Genomic DNA, 20,231 nt, shown 5'->3' with positions numbered 1-20,231 from the left:
AGTCAAAAGAGTTCAGAACCTGCAGTGAAACATTTTCAACAAAGTAGATTTTTGCATCAACACCCTGTGCTCCTTTTCTGAGTAAAAACAATTTAGACTCAACTGAGAGCCAACAAGTTGTTGTGACGTGGAGTTTGTGTGATGATTGTGTGGAAGACACTCCTCGCAAAGCTGGTCAAGGATGAGTTGCCTCATTTCAAAGGGACTGAATGCACTGCTGGTTGGAAATGTTGTTTCTGACCCATACTGAGTTGCTCAAACTCTCTATAGGACGCAAGGATTCCTGGTTGACACGAGAACTGATCACTAGTTTTATCTATTGTAAAGTAATACATATGTTAGCTCTCATAATGTACCAATGAGATGTGGGTCATGTAATACTGAGTAATTCAAGGATTTTTTTTTTATTCTTGCATCTGATATTTACATACATTACACTCGCAGGTACTTGCCTGTCTGGACTCAAGCTGGGCAGCTCAGCGCTACTAGAGCATGACATTTCAGCATGTCATGCTCCAAATGGACAGAGCTCAGAAAAATAGAGACTGAGAGCTTTCTATGACTCGGTCACCTGACTTGATAAAGTGATAACCACATGAGCATGACCCTTTAGTATCTATTGGATGGCTGCAGTGAGACAGATCGCCACACCAATATGATAGTGTGGTCCGAATGGATCAATCTTGCAGAAAATTGATCACTTTTTGAGATCAGCGAATGGCTTCTGTCAAAGCCCTCTTTGGAAGGCTGTGTAAAGTCCATTGGTAATTCAGTAATGATCATGATAGGGTAATGTTGTGCAAAAAAAAGGACCAAGACTTGCATTTTGAAAGCGCTTTTCGCCACCACTAACATCTCAAAGCGCAGCCAAATAGCGCACAGCAAGCTCCCACAAATACCAGTGTGTTATCGGCTCTTGTGACGTTCATTGAAGGAGGAGTATTGATGAGGACACCTCAGGGGGAGGGGTGCTGCTGTGCACCCCCGCCCCCCCACTTGCTCATCAATGACTCCATGGCCATGGCTTCCATTGCACCCACCTGGCACAGCAGGCGGACCTCAAATTATAGAAACCGAAAGAACTGAGGGATGCTGTGAATCAGGAACAAAAACAAAGTTGCTGGAAAAGCTCAGCAGGTCTGGCAGCATCTGTGAAGTTATAAACAGACTTAACATTCCGGGTCTGGTGACTTTTCCTCAAAATTGGACCTCAATTTACCACCTGCCCAGAAGGATGCATCTCCATTAGTGTGGCATTCCATCAGTACTGCACTGGATGCCAGTCTATATCCTTCTGCTAACATCTCATTGTGGGATTTGAAGCCCAGATGAGAGTGATACCCACTGAAATACAGCTGTGCAACATTGGTCACGCTAATATTCCCGCATAGTGCAGAATTCGGAACCTGCCGTCATTTTGAAACAGCTAATCGACAAGCTTTGTGCTCATTAAATGAGATGGGAAGCAGGCAGGAAAGTGGAGTTGAGACCAGGATAAGATTAGCCACGATCGTGTTAAATGGAAGAGTGGGCTGAAAGGGCTGAATAGCCTACTCCCGCTCCTCATTCCTTAAAGAGCTGAGGGCCTGCTCTGCTTCTCTTTTTGAAAGCTGCCACTCCACTCCCAGCCATTGGACAGTCTGAGAGCTGTGCCAGGCATGAACAGGGAGCACAAAGGCCAAAGGAAAGACCTGCCAGTGGAGCCATGGCAGCATATTGCACCAGCTGGTGAAAATGGCAGCATTTGACTCCATTTTCTTCCTCATTTTGAGCCTGAAGCAAGAAGCACGATGAAGTTGCCATTAAATTCAAAGCTGTGAGCAACATAACTCACATTCCACTCTGCATCTCAGCACACTCCCAAGATTCGGACCCAGCTTGCTGTCTCACTGTTCAGGCAGCACTACAGATTGAGTGCCTCTCCCTTTGGGTCAGCTGTACCTGTACAGGTCTTTCTTGTTGAGGGTTGGAAAGTTGCCACAGGCTAAGACTCACCGATCAGTCAGAGACGTTTGTACTGTCCCTCCTCGCTGGGGTAGCACACTGCATATCAAGCCCCACTATTCAGGGAATCATTACAGAAGTTCCACCTTTTCAAAAGTACACAGGATTCCCCCATTTTCCTGCCTTTTAGATGCAGTCTGGCAGAAAGCATAGGCCAGATTTCTGTGCTTTACTATTTTTTACAAGTTATATATTTATTAAAACCCCTTCATAAACTCTGCCTTTGCACACACACACATGCACACATGCGAATACACACATGCATGGGCACACATACACACTCACGCATAAACACACACAGAGATACATACACATAAATACACACACAGTCTCACACACACTCATACACACACACAATCTCACACTCATACACTCATGCACACAGTCTCAGACACACACACACGCACACACACAGTCTCACACACAGTCTCACACACACTCATACACACAGACACACACACAGTCTCAGACACTCATACATACACACACACTCTCTCTCTCACACATGCACACTTACACACACTCACTCACACACACACACAAGCACAAATGCACACAGTCTCTTTTTCCCTCTCTCTCACTCATACACATACACACAGACACACACGAATACACACACAGTTTGTCTCACATGCACAAGGGAAAAACATAGATGTTATGAGGAATGGGAAAAGGTGGGAATGCAGTTCAGTAGTTCCTGTTTACAGGGGTTCCGAAGATATCATTCTTACAATTCCTGTGCTGGTCAGAATGCTGCTTCTTGGTCTACCTTCTCCAGATGCTTCCACTGGTTTGTAAGAGGCACAGGATCGCTGGCTCAGACTTATAAAAAGGTATGTGATTTATTAAAAATCACAGCTTACAGCAACTGCTGGAGGAATAATAATAAACCAGTTTTCTTCAGGCTTGAAGTGGCTTTTACTGCAGAGAGCAGTGAGAGCTCCTAAACTGGTAGAGATCTGAAGGCTTCACTTTGTCCGTAGCTGTTCCCCAATCTGAGAACCAATCGTGTAGTTGTTGTCAGACAGAAAGTATCTGTCATCGATAACTGGTCACAGGTCCACAGACCAGTCAGCTCCTTACTGACAGCTGAATGCCCTTGGCTAAGATAACAAGGTGTAGAGATGGATGAACACAGCAGACCAAGCAGCATCAGAGGAGCAGGAAAGTTGATGTTTCGGGCCTAGACCCTTCTTCAGAAATACTTCTGAAGAAGGGTCTAGGCCCGAAACGTCAGCTTTCCTGCTCCTTTGATGCTGCTTGGTCTGCTGTGTTCATCCAGCTCTACACCTTGTTATCTCAGATTCTGCAGCATCTGCAGTTCCTACTATCTCTGAATGCCCTTGGCTCCAACTTGTCTGCAAACTGTGCTTATAGTTGGAACTGGCAGCTGTGTAAACCGTGCTTACAACGGATACTCAATTTCAAATGCATACAGCAATCCTTCATTTGAAAAGAGTTCTGTTCTCATTTCAGTCCGCAGTTTAAAACAAAAAGGCGGTCTGTAGGGATTCTGTATTCCTTCTGCTTGTATGTGTATAATTCCGGTTTATTCAAACCTTCAGAACCAGTTCTAACTGACGATATTTCAACTCTTTGCAGCTGCCTTTTGCATTGATCCCGATATTGACGTTTACAAGCATGGACTCAGTCATGCATACCTTCGCTAATGGTCTGTAAGTAATCTGAAATCAACTCACCCCAACCCCCCCCTCCACCCTTTCCAGCCTCATCTTCCCCTGGAGCATCGGAGGCTGAGGGGTGAAATTATAGAGCTTTATAAAATTGTGAGGGGCATGGATAGGGTGAATAGACGAGGTCCATTTTTGTCCCTGGGTAGGGGAGCCCAAAATGAGAAGGCATAGGTCAGAAGGGAAAGATTTAAAAGGGTCCAAAGGGGCAACTTCCTCACATGCATATATAGAGCAAGCTGCCAGAGAAAGTGGCAGACGCCCGTACTGTTACAACATTTAAAAGACACCTTGATGGGCACATGGATAGGAAGCATTCAGAGGATATGAACCAAAAGGGGGAGGCGATGGCCTAGTGGCATTATCGCTGGACTGTCAATCCAGAGACCCAGATAATGTCCCAGGACCTGAGGCCTTATCCCACCACAGCAGATGGTGGAATTTCAATTCAATAAAAATCTAAAATGAAAAGCTTAATGATGACCATGAATCCATTGTCAATTGTCAGGAAAAACCCATCTGGTTCATTACTGTCCTTCAGGAAAGGAACCTGCCATCCTTACCGGGTCTGGCTGACATTTGACTCCAGACCCACAGCAATGTGGTTGACTCTTAACTGCCCTTTTGGCAATTAAGAATGGGCAATAAATGCTGCCTAGCCTCTCATCCGATGAGTGAATTTAAAAACAAAAGGAGCAAGATTAATTTCGGATATCTGGTTGGCATGGACAAGTTGAAACAAAGGATCTGCTTCCATACTGTGTGATGCTAAGAGTGTGCTTCACTTGGGGCTCACTGAAAGATGGCCACCTGGCTCCAATGCACTCAACTCCAGAGTGAAGCATTGTTGGGGGTTGTCGGGGGTGGGGGAGGGGGGGGGGGAGGAACAAATGAACGAGTGAGAAGTTGCCGAGTTAGCAGGATAAAAAACAAGCTCCGTCCCAGCACTCTCCAGTGTCAGAGTGGAACAGCAAACAGAATTTATTCAATACCCATAAGCAGCAGGCAGGGTAGATTGGCAAAACTGGACTTTTTCCATCTCCAATCTTAGCCACTGTACTGAGTGGGAAGGGTGGGGGGCGGTGGAATGACACTATGCATACCTCATGGCAAGGGGAGAAGTTGAGGATAGTGATTCCACGGTAACCTCAGGAATTGAACCCACACTATTGGCATCATTCTGTATTATGAGACAGACCAGTATGTGCCATTCAGGAGTTTGACTGTGTTTTACTTCAGAGATTTTCAAATCTTCAGCTCTCCGCACGTTTCCCTTGGCATGCTTGCAAACGAGAGGGATCCGAAAGGGTTACGGGCCTTCATCTTGAGCATCTTCTGATCGGCCATTTTACAGACACCAGAATCATAAATGGCTGCCATTTGAGGCTTGATGTCTTTCAGGCCATTGCTGAAGGTGCTGACCCTTTGGAAACAATTTGTTTCTGAGTGGGAGAAACCTTTCATTTCTGACATGCATTTGTACCCGCAAAAAATCGAAAACACAACGCGTCGCATTGCACAAACTGCGCAGAAACCTGGAGGCTGCATGTGGAATGTAGGAGGCTACGCTGAGAGGGCATGTACCTAGATGCTTCTCAACACTGTTGCATCATCAGTTTTGTTGCGTGGCACATTTTGCATCGATGTCAGGGATTTTCATTGCTCCCCTCTAGGCAGCCACGGGCGCGCCCACCTACAGGCTGCTCCGCTTACACTGCGGAGCCATGGGGTGCTGCCACAGGACCGGGCGAAATGGTGGCACCACATGGCAATGCCAGCCAGGAGCTCACAAGGCCATCAGTTTGTTTCTCAGATGCACGTTGGATGGCCATCCCGATGCCAGTGTGTGATCTCAGTGCTTCACAGTCATGCAGCGATATACGGGCAATGTCACGCACTCCCTCCCTCCACACCCAACCCGGACACACAGGCAAAAACATCACCCCTCCATGTGAGGCACCAGGTGGGATGCTATGTATAAACCCTTAATTGAGGGCATTGGGTAATGTTTTGAAGAGAAATGGTGTCCGGAGCTATGGGAAAAAGACAGGAGATTGGCACCAGGGTATAGATTCAATGCTAGTACAATGCCTTGAATGTCCTCCCACTAAACTGTGATAATTGAGTGCACTTTCGTGGCTAACACCCTCTCAACTGTTTTTCTGTCCCAACAGAATATGGAAGATCATCGGAGGATTTATCATTCTGATCATCTGCTGCATTAACATCTATTTTGTGATCGATTACGTGAGGAGTCTCCACATGGTCGTGTTTTATGCTGTGGCAGCAATCATAGCGGTCGCCTACCTGTCGTTTGTATGTTACTTGGTAAGTTCGCCATTGTTCCTTCTGCAAGCAGTCCCCAGTTCGAACATGAGCCGCATACTCTCTGCAGTTGGCGATTTGAATGAAATGCCCTTTTTCGAGATTGTGCCAACTGACGATCTTAACAGAAGGACGCTGCGTGCGTTTAGAATTAGAATGAGAATTTGGTTTTCCTGTCACGTGTACTCAAGTACAGCGGTACAGTGAAAAGTGTACAATGTCACGACTCATGGTGCCATCTTGGCTGCAAAGGAACCTAGGTGCCAAATCCTAGGTATAAAGAAAAATAAAGAAATAAAGTTAAACATTCAACATTCCGGTCCTTAGTCAATGTGTTTGGGAATGGAATGAATGTTTCAAAGGGACATGGCTGCTCAGCAAAATATTAAACAATGGAAAGTGGGTCCTGAGGAACCTAAAAAGTCTCTTTGAGTTCAAGACTCAGGCCTGAACCACACTCGGTTGATATTAGAGGTGGGGCGGGGGGGGATGGTGGCAGGGGTCAGAACTACATGAATCCAAAGTGATCCCGAGGAGATAAAACTAATCCTGTCAGGGGCTGTGGAAGGAGTGGGATCAATCAGCTCCATGTCCTTTTCTCCCTCCATATTCTCTCAAAGCCAGCTCAGAGAGCTCGCCCCCCCCCGTCCCAGTTCCACCCTTATCTCTCTCCTCATAACCCACAATGGCTTCTCTTCCTGTTCCCATTCCCTTGGATAATCCCTCAAGGATCGATCTTCGTTCGCCTCCTATTTCTCATCTTCATGGTTCCCCTCAGGGACATCATCCTCAGGCACAGTGTTCATTTTCACATGGACACTATCCACCCCCAGCTCTATCTCTCCACCACCTCCCTCTCTCAATGTCTCGCTTCCCTGTCCCTCACCCCCACTCCCATCCTCTCTGTCCCTCCCCTTTCTCCCTCTTGTTCTCTCCCTCTGACTCTCTCTCCCCCCTCCCTCCCCTCCCTCTCACTCCCCCTCTCTCTCTCCCCCCACTCCCTCTCCCCTCTCTCTTGCCACCTCTCTCTCTCCCTCTTTCTTACTCTCTCCCTCCCACTCTCTCTATCTCCACCCCCCATCTCTCTCTCTCCCTCTCTTTCTCTCTTGAGTTCTCTCTGTCTATCTCAGCCATCTTTCTCTTCTGTTCCATCCTTCCCACGCTCCCCTCCACGCTCCCGCCTCTTTCTGCCTCTCTCTCCCTCTCCCTCTTTCCCCCTCCCTCTCTATCTCTCCTCTCCCTCTCCATCCCTCTCTCGCCCCCCTGTTCTCCACACCCCCTTTCTGCCTGTCTGCCCATCTCCCTCTCCCCCCACCTCTCCAACTCTATCTCTCTTCCTATTTCCCTCTCCCTCTCTTCGTCTCCCTCTCCCTCCCTCTTCATCGTTCCCTCTCTCTCTCTCCCCCACACCACTGCCTCCCTCTCTCTCCCTCCGTCTCTCTCTCCCTGACCCTCTATCTCTCCCTCCCTCTATCTCTGTCTCCTCCTCTTGCTCCCTCCTCCTTTTCCTTCTCACCCCCCGCTTTCACTCTCTGTCTCTCTCCCTCTCACTGTCCCTCACTCTGTCTTTCCCTCACTTTCTCTCTCCCCCTCTCCCTCCCTCTCCCTGTCCCCCACTCTCCCCCCTCTCTTCCTCTCTCTCTCTCTCTTCCATTCTCCCTTCCTCCCTGTCCCCCTCTTCTTCCCTCTCCCTCCCTTTCTGTCTTCACCCCTTCACACTCTTCCTCTTCATTTCTCTCCATCTCCGTTTCTCATCTTCTCTCCCTCTCCCTCCCTGTCCATTTCTCACATTCGTCTCTCGTCCTCTCTCCCTCTCCCTCCCTCTATCTTTCTTCTTCCTCGCTCCCTTTTTCTCCCTCCCTCCACCTCTCTCGCCCTCCCCCTCTATCTCGGCCCCTCACCCGCTCACCCCCCCTTCTCTCTCTCTCGCCCTCGCCCTCTCCCTCCCTCTCCCTCTACTCCACTCGCTCTCTCTCTCTCCCCCTCTTTCTCTTCCTCTCTCTCTTCCTCTCTCTCTCCCTCCCTTCCTCTCTCTCTTCCTTTCCTTCCCTCTCCCTCCATCTTGCTCTCTTTCCATTCCCTACCTCTCTATCTCTCCATCTCTGTCTCCCTCTCCATTTCTTCCTGTCCCACCCTCTCTCTCCCCTCCTCTCTCTCCCTCTCTCTCCTCTCTATCTCTCTCTCTCCATCCACCTCCCTCTTTCTCCCTCCCTCCCTCTCTGTCCCACACCCCTGCCTCCCACTCTCTCTCTCTCCCTCGCCTCCCTTCTCCTGTTCCTCTCCCTCTCTTTCGCAAGTCCTGTATCCCTGTCTCGCCCCTCTTTCTCTCAGTCTCTCCCTCTCCATCCCTCTCTCTCCCTTTTTTTCTGTCTCTCTCCCGCCTTCTCTCTCTACCTCTCTCTCCCCCCAACTCTTGCCTTCTACCCCTTCCCCATTTCTCTCTCTCTTTCACTCTGTCCCACCCCACTTCTCCTGCCCCTCTCCCTCTCTTTTGCAAGTCCTGTCTCCCTATCTCACCCTCTTTCTCTCCCTCTCTCCCTCTCCCTCCCTCTCTTTCTCTCTCTGCTTCTCTTTCTCTCCTACCCTCCCTCTCTTGCTCCCTCTCTCTCTCTCCCTCTCCCATCCACTCTCCCTCTCCTTCCCTCCCTCTCCCTCTCTCTCCCTCCACGGGTGCTGAATTCCCAGCCTACTGATCCAAAATCCCGTACTGGCTGATCAGGAACTCAGGGATCAATGTTGTGCGGAGAGATGCCATTGTTTTCATTCCCTGCTGCAATCTCCATTCCTGAGCTCCTGACTCCATCCGTCTCGGTGGTGACAGTCCAACAGTGAACCAGTCTGTGCACAACCTCAGGGTCACTGTTTGACCCTGAGATGTGTTTCTGTCAGACAGTCCATCGAAAGCGTTTCAGATCACGTCCTGTGGTCAGTCCCACATCCTGTATCTCAGTCTACCTGCTGCTGTAGCTCCCAGCCCTGCCTACGGCCCCTCAGCATTCGGCTATTCCTGCACTCCCCAGGCTGCTCTCCCACTCTGGACCCACCAGAAACTGCAAAGGTTCTGAAGCTGTGGGATACAGATATTTGGGAGCCCTCATTCAGGAATTGCTAAAAACTAGCATTTACGTTCAGCGGGTCATAGGGAAGGTAAATGGAACGCTGGCCTTTATTCCAAAGGGAATGAAGTATAAAAGTTGGGAGGTTTTGCGAAAACTGTACACGGCACTAGCCAGCGCACAGCTGGAATACCGTGAGCAGCTTTAGGCCCCAAATCGAAGGAAAGATAGACTGTCATTGGAGGCAGTCTGGGGAAGGTTCACTCAGCTGGTCCTGGGTATGGAGGGAGTATCCTATAAGGAGAGGTGAGTAGGTCGGGCCAGTGCTCACTGGGGTTTAGAGAAATGAGAGGAGGCCTTATTAAAAGATACAAGGTTCTTAGGGGATGTGACAGGGGAGATGTGGAGAGGCTGTTTCCCCTTGTGGGAGAGTCTCGGACCAGAGGGTACAATCTCAGAATAAGGGGTCGCCCATTGAACTCAGAGCTGGGGAAGAATTTCTTCTCTCAGAGGGGAGTGAATCTGTGGAATTCTTTACCGCAGAGGGCTGTCAAGGCTGGGTCATTCAGTATATTCAAGGCTGAGAGAGACAGATGTTTAATCAGGAAGGGAGTTGAGGTTTCATGGGGCAAGGCAGAAAAGTGGGGTTGAAGATGATCAGATTAGCCCTGACATCATTGAATGGTGGAGCAGACATAGTGGGCTGAATGGCCTCCTTCTCCTCCTGTGTCTTATTATCCTAACCCAGCTATCTGTTTCTAAACACGTTCCATTCTGTTCTGACCCCTGTGCACCGTGACTTACACTGGCTCAAATTGTTGTCAATAATAATAAAAGGGATATTGGAGTTAGCGTTACTGCTACTCATAAGATTTCATACTTTATGATTGACTGAACTGTTTGGTAGGATCGACTCGTAGAGGAGGTGATACAGCGAAGGCCTACGCAGTTGACGCTCGAGATGAGAGGGTTGTCCATTAATGAGAGGCAGAATAAATTGGGTCAATATTCTCTGGAGTTCAGCAGAATGAATGGGGATTTCATTGAGACACAATCGATTCTGAAGGGGTCAACAATGAGAGGTTGTTGCCCCAGGCTGGGGAATCCAGGTTGGTTGGTTGTGGGGGAGGGGGTGGTGGGCTGGTCTGTGGCGAACAGCCTGAGGATAAGGGAATGATCATTTCGGACTGAGATGAGGAGACATTGAGGGGGCTGAAGGGTGACCGGACCTGAAACATTAACTCTTTTTTTCACCTCCACAGATACTGCCAGACCTGCTGAGCTTTTCCAGCAACTTTGTTTTTGTTCTTGAGGGGGCTGAATTGGTAGAATTCTTTATCCCAGACGTTGGTGGATCACTGTATCTTTGAGCACATTTAAGACAGAGACAGAGCGCTCTCTGGCCTCTTGGGGATTCAGGGGACTAGGGGACCGTGAGGAAACCTGAAGTGAATACCGAGATCATGTTGTATAGTGCAGCAAGCTTGATGGGCTGAATGGCCTACGGCTCCTAGTCTTATTGACATGTGACTGTCCTAATGAGCTCATTTTTAAATCGTTATCTGTTGGATGTTCTTATAAGCTGGGGATATCTATCCTTCTGGTTAGCTCACTTCTCACTACCACCATGTCAAGGTCAACAGGTAATGGGCAATAAATGCTGCCCCAGCCATCCCATGCAGAGATGTCATAGAGTCATCGAGATATATAACACAGAAACAGACCCTTCAGTCCAATATGTCCATGCCGACCAGATATCCTAAATTAATCTGGTTCCATTTGCCAGCATTTGGCCCATATCCCTCTAAACCCTTCCTATTCATGAACCCAGCCAGATGCCTTTTAAATGCTGTAACTATACCAGCCCCCACCCACTTCCTCTGGCAGCTCATTCCATACACGCACCACCCTCTGTGTGAAAAAGTTACCCCTCAGGTCCCTTTTAAACCTTTCCCTTCCCACCTTAAACCTATGCTCCTCTAGTTTTGGAGTCCCCCACCCCAGGGGAAAAAAGGACCTTGCCTATTTACCCTATCCATGCCCCTCATAATTTTATAAACCTCTATAAGGTCACCCCTCAGCCTCTGATACTCCAGGGAAAATAGCCCCAGCCTATTCAGCCTCTCCCTGTAGCTCAAACCCTCCAACTCTGCAAACATCCTTGTAAATCTTTTCTGAACCCTTTCAAGTTTCACAACAACCTTCCTACAGCAGGGAGTCCAGAATTCAAAGCAGTATTCCAAAAGTGTCCGAACCAATGTCCTGTACAGCTGCAACATGACCTTCCAAATCCTACACTCAATGCACTGACCCATAAAGGAAAGTGTACCAAAAGCTTTCCGCACGATCTCATCTACCTGTGACCACTGTCATTGAACTATGAACCTGCATCCCAGGGTCTCTCTTTATTCAGTGTTGCTGGTATGTCCAATATTACACTCAACAATAGCTGCTACATGATAGGAGAACACAAACAAACTGTTCAGAGGGCCATCAATTGTCTCCATGACAACCCGGGCCCTCTGCTCAATGCTGTGCCCTGTACAATCCGTATGGATGTGTATCCCACCAATGGCCAGTTGGAAACTGACAGCGCAGAAGGTCTGGCACAGCCTTTGGTCTCAGGTTTGGGGAAGAAAGAGTCAAAGGATAGATCCTGGGAGACCAAGGTGTTTGTGGGTGGCATGGTAGCTCAGTGATTAGCACTGCTGCCTTACAGTACCCAGGACTTGGGTTCATTTCCACCCTTGAACGCCTGTCTGCGTGTGTTTCCTCTGCATGCTCTGCTTTCCAAAGATGTGTAGATTCAGTGGATTGGCCATGGTAAGTTTCCCCCTGTGTCCAGGGAGGTGGTGGCTAGATGGCTTAGCCGTGGGAAATGCAGTGTTATGGGGATAGTATCAAGGGGTGGGTCTGTGTGGGATGTTCTTCAGAGGATTGGTGTGGACTTGATGAGCCAAATGTCTTGCTTACAGAAGGTAGAAGCAGAACACAAGCACAATGTTCAGTGAGTGTACCATTGGAATATCTCAGGTAGTTACTGGCAGTCCCAGCTACCCTGAACTTTACTCCTTAAGAAGGCTGAAGCACAGTGTTGAAACTCCAGGACCAGGAAAGTGGGCTTTCATTATGAACCCTCAGGCTGCTTTGACTCTGTTTTAGTGTAGGAGCTGAAGGTGGTGTTGTGGTCATGTCACTGGGCTTGCAGCTCTGGAAGCAGAGGGGCATGCTGGGTTCAAATCCCGGTCCAGTCTGTGTTTCCCCTGAATTATTTTATCCACTGCTCTGAGGTTCAGGTGTGACAGCAACCTCTGCATGTGAAAGTCAATTTAAGATTGCACGCTGTACAGCTCAGAGAGACAAGCTTCTGAGAAAACCAATGAGTACTTTGTGTTGCTCCTTTGTTTCAGATAGCCAACGGGGATAAACTGGGAAACTGCAGGCCATGTAAGCCTTATGTCAGTGGTGGAGAAATTATTGGAGAAGGTTCTGAGGGACAGGATTTATTTGGAAAAATATGGACTTATTATCAACAAGCAGCATGGCTTTATGTGGAGGATGTCATAGAACATAGACTATAGAACAGCACAGTACAGGCCCTTCAGCCCACGATGTTGTGCCGACCTATTATCCTACTAAGATCAATCTACCCTGCATACCCTACATTTTACTATCCTCCATGTGCCTATCCGAGAGTCGTTTAAAAGTCCCTAAAGTATCTGACTCCACTACCACTGCCAGCAGTGCATTCCACAGACCCACCACTCTCTGTGTGAAGAACTTACCTCTGACATCTCCCCTACACCTTCTTCCAATCACCTTAAAATTATGCCCCCTTGTAATAGCCATTTCCGCCCTGAGAAACAGTCTCTGACTAGCCACTCTATCTATGTCTCTCATCGTCTTGTACACCTCTATCAAGTCACCTCTCATCCTTCTTTGCTCCAATAAGAAAAGTTCTAGCTCCCTCAACCTTTCCTTGTAAGACCTGCCTGCCAGCCCAGGCAGCATCCTGGTAAATCTCCTCTGCACCTTCTCTAAAGCTTCCACATCCTTCCTCTAATGAGATGACCAGAACTGAACACAATATTCCGAGTGTAGTCTAACCAGAGTTTTATAGAGCTGCACATATCATAAATTTCATTGAGATTTTTGAGGAAGTGACAAAGATGATTGATTAGGGCAGAGCAGTGGATGCTGTCTACATGGACTTCAGCAAGCCCTTTGACAAGGTCCCTCATGACGGGCTATTATGAATATGAAGTCACATGGGATCCACAGTGAGCTAATAAGATGGATACAGAATGGGCTTGGTCATGGAAGACAGAGAGTAGCTGTGGAGGGGTGTTTTCCTGACTGAAGATCTGTGACCAGTGGTGTTCCACTGGGATCACTGTTGGAACCCTCCCATATATAAATAATTTGGAGGAGAATGTATGCGGGATGATTATTGAATTTGTAGACAACGCAAAGATTGGGGGAGCTGCAGATAGTAAGGGGGATTTGCCAATGTATACAGCAGGATTCAGTCAGGCTGGAGATTTGGGCAGAGAAATGGCAGATGGAATTTAATCCGGACAAATGTGAGGTGATGAATAGTGGAAGGTCCAATGCAGGAGGGAAGTATACAGTGTATGGCAGAATCCCTGGCAATATCGACATACAGAGGGATCCAGGCATACAGGTCCACAGTTCCCTGAAAGTGGCAATACATATTGATAAGGTGGTCAAGAAGGCATATAGCATGCATCAGCCGGGGCATTGAATATAAAGGCTGGCTAATCATGTTGCAGCTGTATTGTTAGTTTAACTTTTTAAAATTCATTCACAGGACGAGGTCATTGCTGGCCAGGCAGCATTTATTGCCCATCCCATTGGCCAGGCCATATTTAGAATATTGCGTGCAGTTCTGGTTGCCTCACCACTAGAAGGATGTAGAGGCTTTGGCGAGGGCACAGAAACGGTTGCCCGGGAGGTTGCCTGGTTTGAAAGGCATTAGTAATGAGGAGAGCTTGGGCCAACTTGGTTTGTTTTCACTTGAATGTAGGAAGCTGAGGGGCGACCTCGTAGAAGTTAACAAACTCTGAATTGCAAGGATAGAATGAATAGTCGGACTCTTTTTCCCAAGGTAGAAATGTCAATTACTGCAGCACACAGGTTTAAGGTAAAACAGGGTAAGTTTAAAGGAGATGTGAGAGGCAGGTTTTATTACGCAGAGCGTGAGTGCCTGAAATGACCTGCCAGAGGAGTGGTGGAGACAGATACATCTTGCTAGATATACCAACTGGCGGGGAATAGAGGGATACGGACCGCAGAGAGGCAAAATGTTCTTAGTTCATGTGTCAGCACAGGCTTGGTGGGCCGAAGGTAACCCTGTGCTGTACTTTGTTATTCTTGAAGGGTCTCTGGACCCAAAACATTGACTCTTCAAGAATAACAAAGTACAGCACAGGGTTACCTTCAATTCATTGACTCTATTTCTCTCTGCACAAATGTTGAGTTTCTCCAGCACTTTCTCTGTGCTGTTTCAGATCTCCAGCATCTGCAGGATTTCATGTTGATTTGATTGGTCTGTGTGAGAGCTTATCCCCCACTTTCAAACGCCTTGCAAGTAACATGAACCCATTTCGCAACCCAATGTTACAGAATTCTCATCTTCAAGATAGGTTTTAGGAGCAAACAAAAAGCCATGAAGGAACCAAAGAAATCAGAAATAAAAACAGAAATTGCTGAGAAACCTCTTCAGGTCTGGCAGCATCTGTGCAGACAATTCAGAGTTAGTTCTGATTAACACAACAACATAACCACATAAGAACAGGAGCAGGAGTAGGCCATTTTGCCCATCAATACTACTCTGCCATTCAATAAGATCTTTTCATGGACTTAACTCCACTTACCCATCTGCTCACCATAACCCTTAATTCCTTTGCTGTCCAAAACTCTATTGTTGTCTTAAAAACATTCAATGAGGAAGCCTCAACTGCTTCACTGGGCAGGGAATTCCACGAATTCACATCCCGTTGGGTGAATAAGTTCCTCCTCAGCTCAGTCCTAAATCTGTTCCCCTTAGTTCTAGTTTTACCCACCAGTGGAAATAGCCTCCCTGCTTCTTTCCTATGTTCCCCTCATGACTTTATATGTTTTGATAAGATTCCCCCCACTTTGTTCCTCTAAATTCCAATGAGCATAGTCTCAGTATACTCAATCTTCTTATTAGCCAACCCTCTCAACTCCAGAATGAACCCCATGAATCTCCTCTGCACACCTCCCCATCTCTGTGGCCAACCCACCTAACCTACACATCTTTGGACTGTGGGAGGAAACCGGAGCACCCGGAGGAAACCCACGCAGACATGGGGAGAATGTGCAAACTCCACACAGACAGTTGCCTGAGGGTGGAATTGAACCCAGGTCCCTAGTGCTGTGAGGCAGCAGTGCCCTCCCCAGCCTCCTTATTTTTAAACTCAATCCCTCTCGCAATGAAGGACATTATTCCATTTGCCTTTTTAATTACCTGCAAACCAACATTTTGTAATCCATACACAAGGACACCCAGGTCTCTCTGCACAGCAGCATGCAGCAATTTTTCACCATTTCAATACTGGTCCATTTTGCTGTTATTCTGACCAAAATGGATGACACTGGACTCCAAACACTGTCGGTTTCTGTCCTCACGCATGCTGACAGACCTGCTGAGTTTCTCCAGCAATTTCTGTTCCGGCTTTATGCAGCTGTTTGTTTTGTATGCCACTGATTTAAGAGGCAGCTATCGCTCTCTTCTGATGGTGTGTGAAACTGGAGCTGTTCCTTACATACACAGGGACCTGGGAATGCTTTATTTTGTTCACTCGTTCAACTGCCTTGATGGCTGGTTTGCTATACCAAACCCCCTCAAAATATATTCAGAAGATAGCCTAGACCCTAACTTTCTCTTACTTTCAAGGTAAGTGTAGGGTTTCGCATTCCAGATGCAATTCGATTAGTCAAGCTACTCGACGTTAAGCAAAACACACTTCATTTTTGCACCACAGTTAAAATACAGACATAATAAAAATAAAAGAATTGGCTTAACTGCAACTATAAATGCTTAACAAAATAATAGATATATTAACCACTACTAATTAACTGTTCCAATATAGTAACATCCCATAAACACACCCTTGGAAAAGGCAAGTTCAGTAAAATAGGTTGAGTCACAGGCAGTTCTCCAGTCCAGGAGGAAAAAAAATCAAGAGAAATTCTGAGAGAAAGAGAGAGAGAGAGAGTAGCAGGGAGCGATAGACTGCAGCTTCCAAACCCAGCAATTGCTGCTGAGAAGCTAAAATGAAAAATCCTGGTTCCATGGGGAGCTTGACCCCACTCCTTCGGGCTGCTTCTACTGTTCCAACTTTTAAGAACATGCCCAAGGCCTCACAATCTGTTTACTTTATTGGTGCCTCTGTCTTAAAACCTCTCTTCAAAAAAAAGGACAAAATACACCTCTAAAAGCTGTAGTATCAGCACACTATGCAGAGTAATGCTAGCAGTGGATGTTCAATTGGGATCAGGAATATAGGGGATATGGCGGGAGCAGGTGACTGAATTGGATAATCAGTCATGATCCTATTGAATGGCACAGCAGGCTCAAGTGACCTATTCCTGCTTGCAATTCTGTGGCACATAGATTAAACGTAGCACCAGTCATCTCTGCCTCTGATGAGAGAGTAGCTTGTGGTCCTCTGAGAATTTGATTTGATTCAATTTGATTTATTATTGTCACAGATATCAAGATAGAGTGAGAAGTATTGTTTTGTGTGCTATCCAGTCAAATCCTACCTTACATAAGTACATCAAGGTAATAGAACAGAATGCAGAACATAATGTTACAGCTACAGAGAAGGTGCAGAGAAAAGTCGACTCAAATATATGAGAGGTCTGTTCACAAGTCTGATAATGAGGAAGAAGCTGTTCTTGAATCTGTGGGCACGTGTTTTCAAACTTTTGTGCTTTCTGCCCAATGCAAGAGGGTGGGAGAGAGTATGAGCAGGGTGGGAGAGTCTTTGATTATGTTGGCTGCTTTCCCAAGGCAGCAGGAAGTGCAGATGGAATCAATCTAAGGAAGGTTGGTTTGTGTGATGGACTGGGATGTGTTCACCACTCTCTGTGGTTTCTTGTGGTCTTGGGAAGAGCAGTTACCACACCAAGGCATGATGCATCCAGATAGGAGGCTTTCTAAGATGCATCTATAAAAATTGGTGAGCATCTGTGTGGACCTGCCCAATCTCCTTAGCCTCCTGACAAAGTCGAGACATCAGTGTGCTTTTGTTGATATGGATGGACCATGATAAATCATTGGCGATATTTATTTCTAGGAACTTGAAGCTCTCAACCACCTTTACCTCCTCACTATTGGTGAGATTTGTTTTCCCCTTTTTCAGTCTTTGACTAACCCCCTCACTTGCCTCTTGTTTTTGACCATGTTTCTAGGTGTGGTTTTGTTTGGTAGCGATGGGTGTCCAGACCTTAGCCTGTGGGCGTGCAAGTCAGTGCCAGCAAGATGACGATCTTGCAAGGTCAGAAGCACATGTTCTGTCGGATAGTAGATCTACGCTCAGCAGACAGTAGCACCTTCCATTGAAGACTGTATCGAGAGGAGTTGCGTGAAGTGTTTATCTTGCTGACAGAACCATTTCCAAATGGGTGTGAGTCAACATATTTGCTGCAAATAAATGATTGTCACGAATCACAATGAGGAGTTGTATTGATACCCGATTCAGAAGACGATGATGATGAGATTTGATTTTAACGACAAGCAAAAGTCATAATTTCCACTTGACTTCTATCTGACCACTGGAACTGAAGATACAATCATTGGATCAGGGGTGAAACCAGTGCCACCCTGTTATGATGGCAGTGATGCCCGTGGGCAGTGCTAGTGACGTTGAATTTCTGAGGTGTTTTATCTGGGCTCAGCTGTGTTATTGGAGGCTAACCTGCCTCCTGCTGGACCCAAGTCAGAAATATGTTAAAATATTTAATGAATTGATCCCTTTCACAGCAGACTGAAAGGGGCATTCTGGGAAATTCAAGGTGGTAGGGAGTCACCCGACTGTCAGGCTGCTGAAGGGTGGCGAGCATGTGTGTTCACACAGAGAGACCCTGGACCATGTAAATGTCAGTGAGCTTCTCAGCATCACTCAGAATGGTTTCAGCTTCCAGCTCCCAGACCAAACCACCACAACATGGCCGAGAACCTTCTCTGTCTGATGTAAATTCTCAACTTGTTTTTTTCCTTACCAGAAAAAGAATGTTTTTTGGAGGTAGGAGACAATGTAAGACAGGACGAAGCAAGAGAGAAAGAGAGAAATAGGAGAACGCGAGAGAGAGAGAGGAGGAGGCAAGAGGGAGAGACAGGAGGAGGCGAGAGACAGAAACAAAAGGAGGCGAGAGGGGGAGAGAGAGACAGGAGGAGGCAAGAGAGAGAGACAGGAGGGGGTGAGAGAGAGAAATAGGAGAACGCAAGAGGGAGAGAGGAGGAGGCAAGAGGGAGAGACAGGAGGAGGCGAGAGACAGAAATGCGAGGAGGTGAGGGGGGAGAGAGACAAGAGGAGGTGAGAGAGAGAGAGACAGGAGGAGGTAAGATGGAGGCAGAAGATAGACAGGACGAAGCAAGAGAGAGAGAGACAGGGCCAGGCGACCTTTCTCGGAGGTAGAGACCACTGTACCACAAGAGCCCTTGCTACTCCAGTGTATTGTGGCTGTGCCACAAAGAATCCCATTGGTACCCCTTCACTGGTTCTGGAGGCCCATTGGTGCTGGGCCTGTGCTCAGTCAATGGAGCCTGTTTGTCTCACCCAGTTTCTGCACTCCCTTCCAGCCCCGCCCCTCCGCTGTGATCGTTGGTGCATTGAGGGAGAAGGGAGGTTTCTGCCTGTGCATTGTCACGTGGTATAATTCTTTCAATGTTTGCCGTTGTATTTCAAAATGATCCTTAATTATCATAAACTGTAGATTTTCAAAACTAAATAAATGAATTTTAACTGAAGCCTAGCTGTGCATTATTTTTTCCTCAGCCCTGCATCTCTCCTGAATATGTTGACATTGCTGGCTAACTGTTCCACATGCCCTGCAGTGACTTCAATGCTCAATGGAGATTCCAACTTCCCTGTAAACTCTGACTCCCTAGAACCAGCCACCCCCACACCAAACCCTCAGCCCCAGTATCTGACAAATCACTACCTATTGTAGTCATGTTCGCTGTAGCTTCAAACCGCTCTGTCCCTGGCTCCCTTTAGGGGGCGGCACGGTGGCTCAGTGGTTAGCAGTACAGCCTCACAGCACCAGGGACCCAGGTTCGATTCCAGCCTCGGGTGACTGTCTGTGTGGAGTTTGCACATTCTCCCCGTGTGTGCGTGGGTTTCCTCCGGGTGCTCCGGTTTCCTCCCACAGTCCAAAGATGTGCAGGCTAGGTGGATCAGCCATGCTAAATTGCCCATAGTGTTCAGGGGTGTGTGGGTTATAGGGGATGGGGATGGGGATGGGTCTGGGTGGGATTCTTCAAGGGGCAGTGTGGACTTGCTGGGCCGAAGGGCCTGTTTCCACACTGTAGGGAATCGAATTAAATCGAATCTAATCTAAACACTCCTTTGCGTCTAAACACTCCTTTGCGTCATGTCAGAAAACTCTGTGTTCCCCTTTGCCTCAGGACTGTTCCCAATCTCTATGAGACAACAGTACATCGAGTCACACAGCATGGAAACAGACCCTTCGGTCTAACCAGCCCATGCTGACCATAATCCCAAACTAAACCAGTCTCACCTGCCTGCGTTTGACCCATGTCCCTCCAAACCTTTCCTATTCATGTACTTACCTAAATGTCTTTTAAATGTTGTAACTGTACCCACATCCACCACGGCCTCTGGAAGTTCATTCCACACACAAACAACTCTCTGTGTAAAAAAACTGACCCTCATGTCTGTTTTAAATCTCTTTCCTCCCATCTTAAAATTATGCCCCCTAGTCTTGAACTCCCCCACCCCAGGGAAAGCACCTGCTATTCACCGTATCTACACCCCTCATGATTTTATAAATCTACATTCCAGTGAAAAAAGTCTCAGCCTATCCAGCCTCACCTTATAACCCAAACCCTTCCATACCTGGCAACATCCTGGTAAAT

General features: G+C 47.3%; 1 protein-coding gene across 5 annotated transcripts in view; it reads left to right on the top strand.

Moving 5' to 3' along the window:
- The window catches only part of LOC125448342 (natural resistance-associated macrophage protein 2-like), a 182,065-nt gene extending 163,006 nt beyond the window's left edge, over nt 1–19,059 (top strand). For all 5 annotated transcript variants that reach the window (XM_048523604.2, XM_048523601.2, XM_048523603.2 and 2 more), the window contains 3 exons: nt 3,607–3,680; nt 5,870–6,023; nt 17,543–19,059. In XM_048523604.2, coding sequence (XP_048379561.1) covers nt 3,607–3,680; nt 5,870–6,023; nt 17,543–17,680 — 366 coding nt within the window. In that variant the 3' untranslated portion in view covers nt 17,681–19,059. The remainder of the gene's footprint in view (nt 1–3,606; nt 3,681–5,869; nt 6,024–17,542) is intronic.
- The last annotated feature ends 1,172 nt before the right edge of the window (nt 19,060–20,231 follow it).

Source organism: Stegostoma tigrinum, chromosome X, assembly GCF_030684315.1.
Source record: "Stegostoma tigrinum isolate sSteTig4 chromosome X, sSteTig4.hap1, whole genome shotgun sequence".
NCBI lineage: Eukaryota > Metazoa > Chordata > Chondrichthyes > Orectolobiformes > Stegostomatidae > Stegostoma > Stegostoma tigrinum.
The sequence above is the reverse complement of the archived record's forward strand: the minus strand, read 5'-3'. Positions and strand labels throughout refer to the sequence as shown.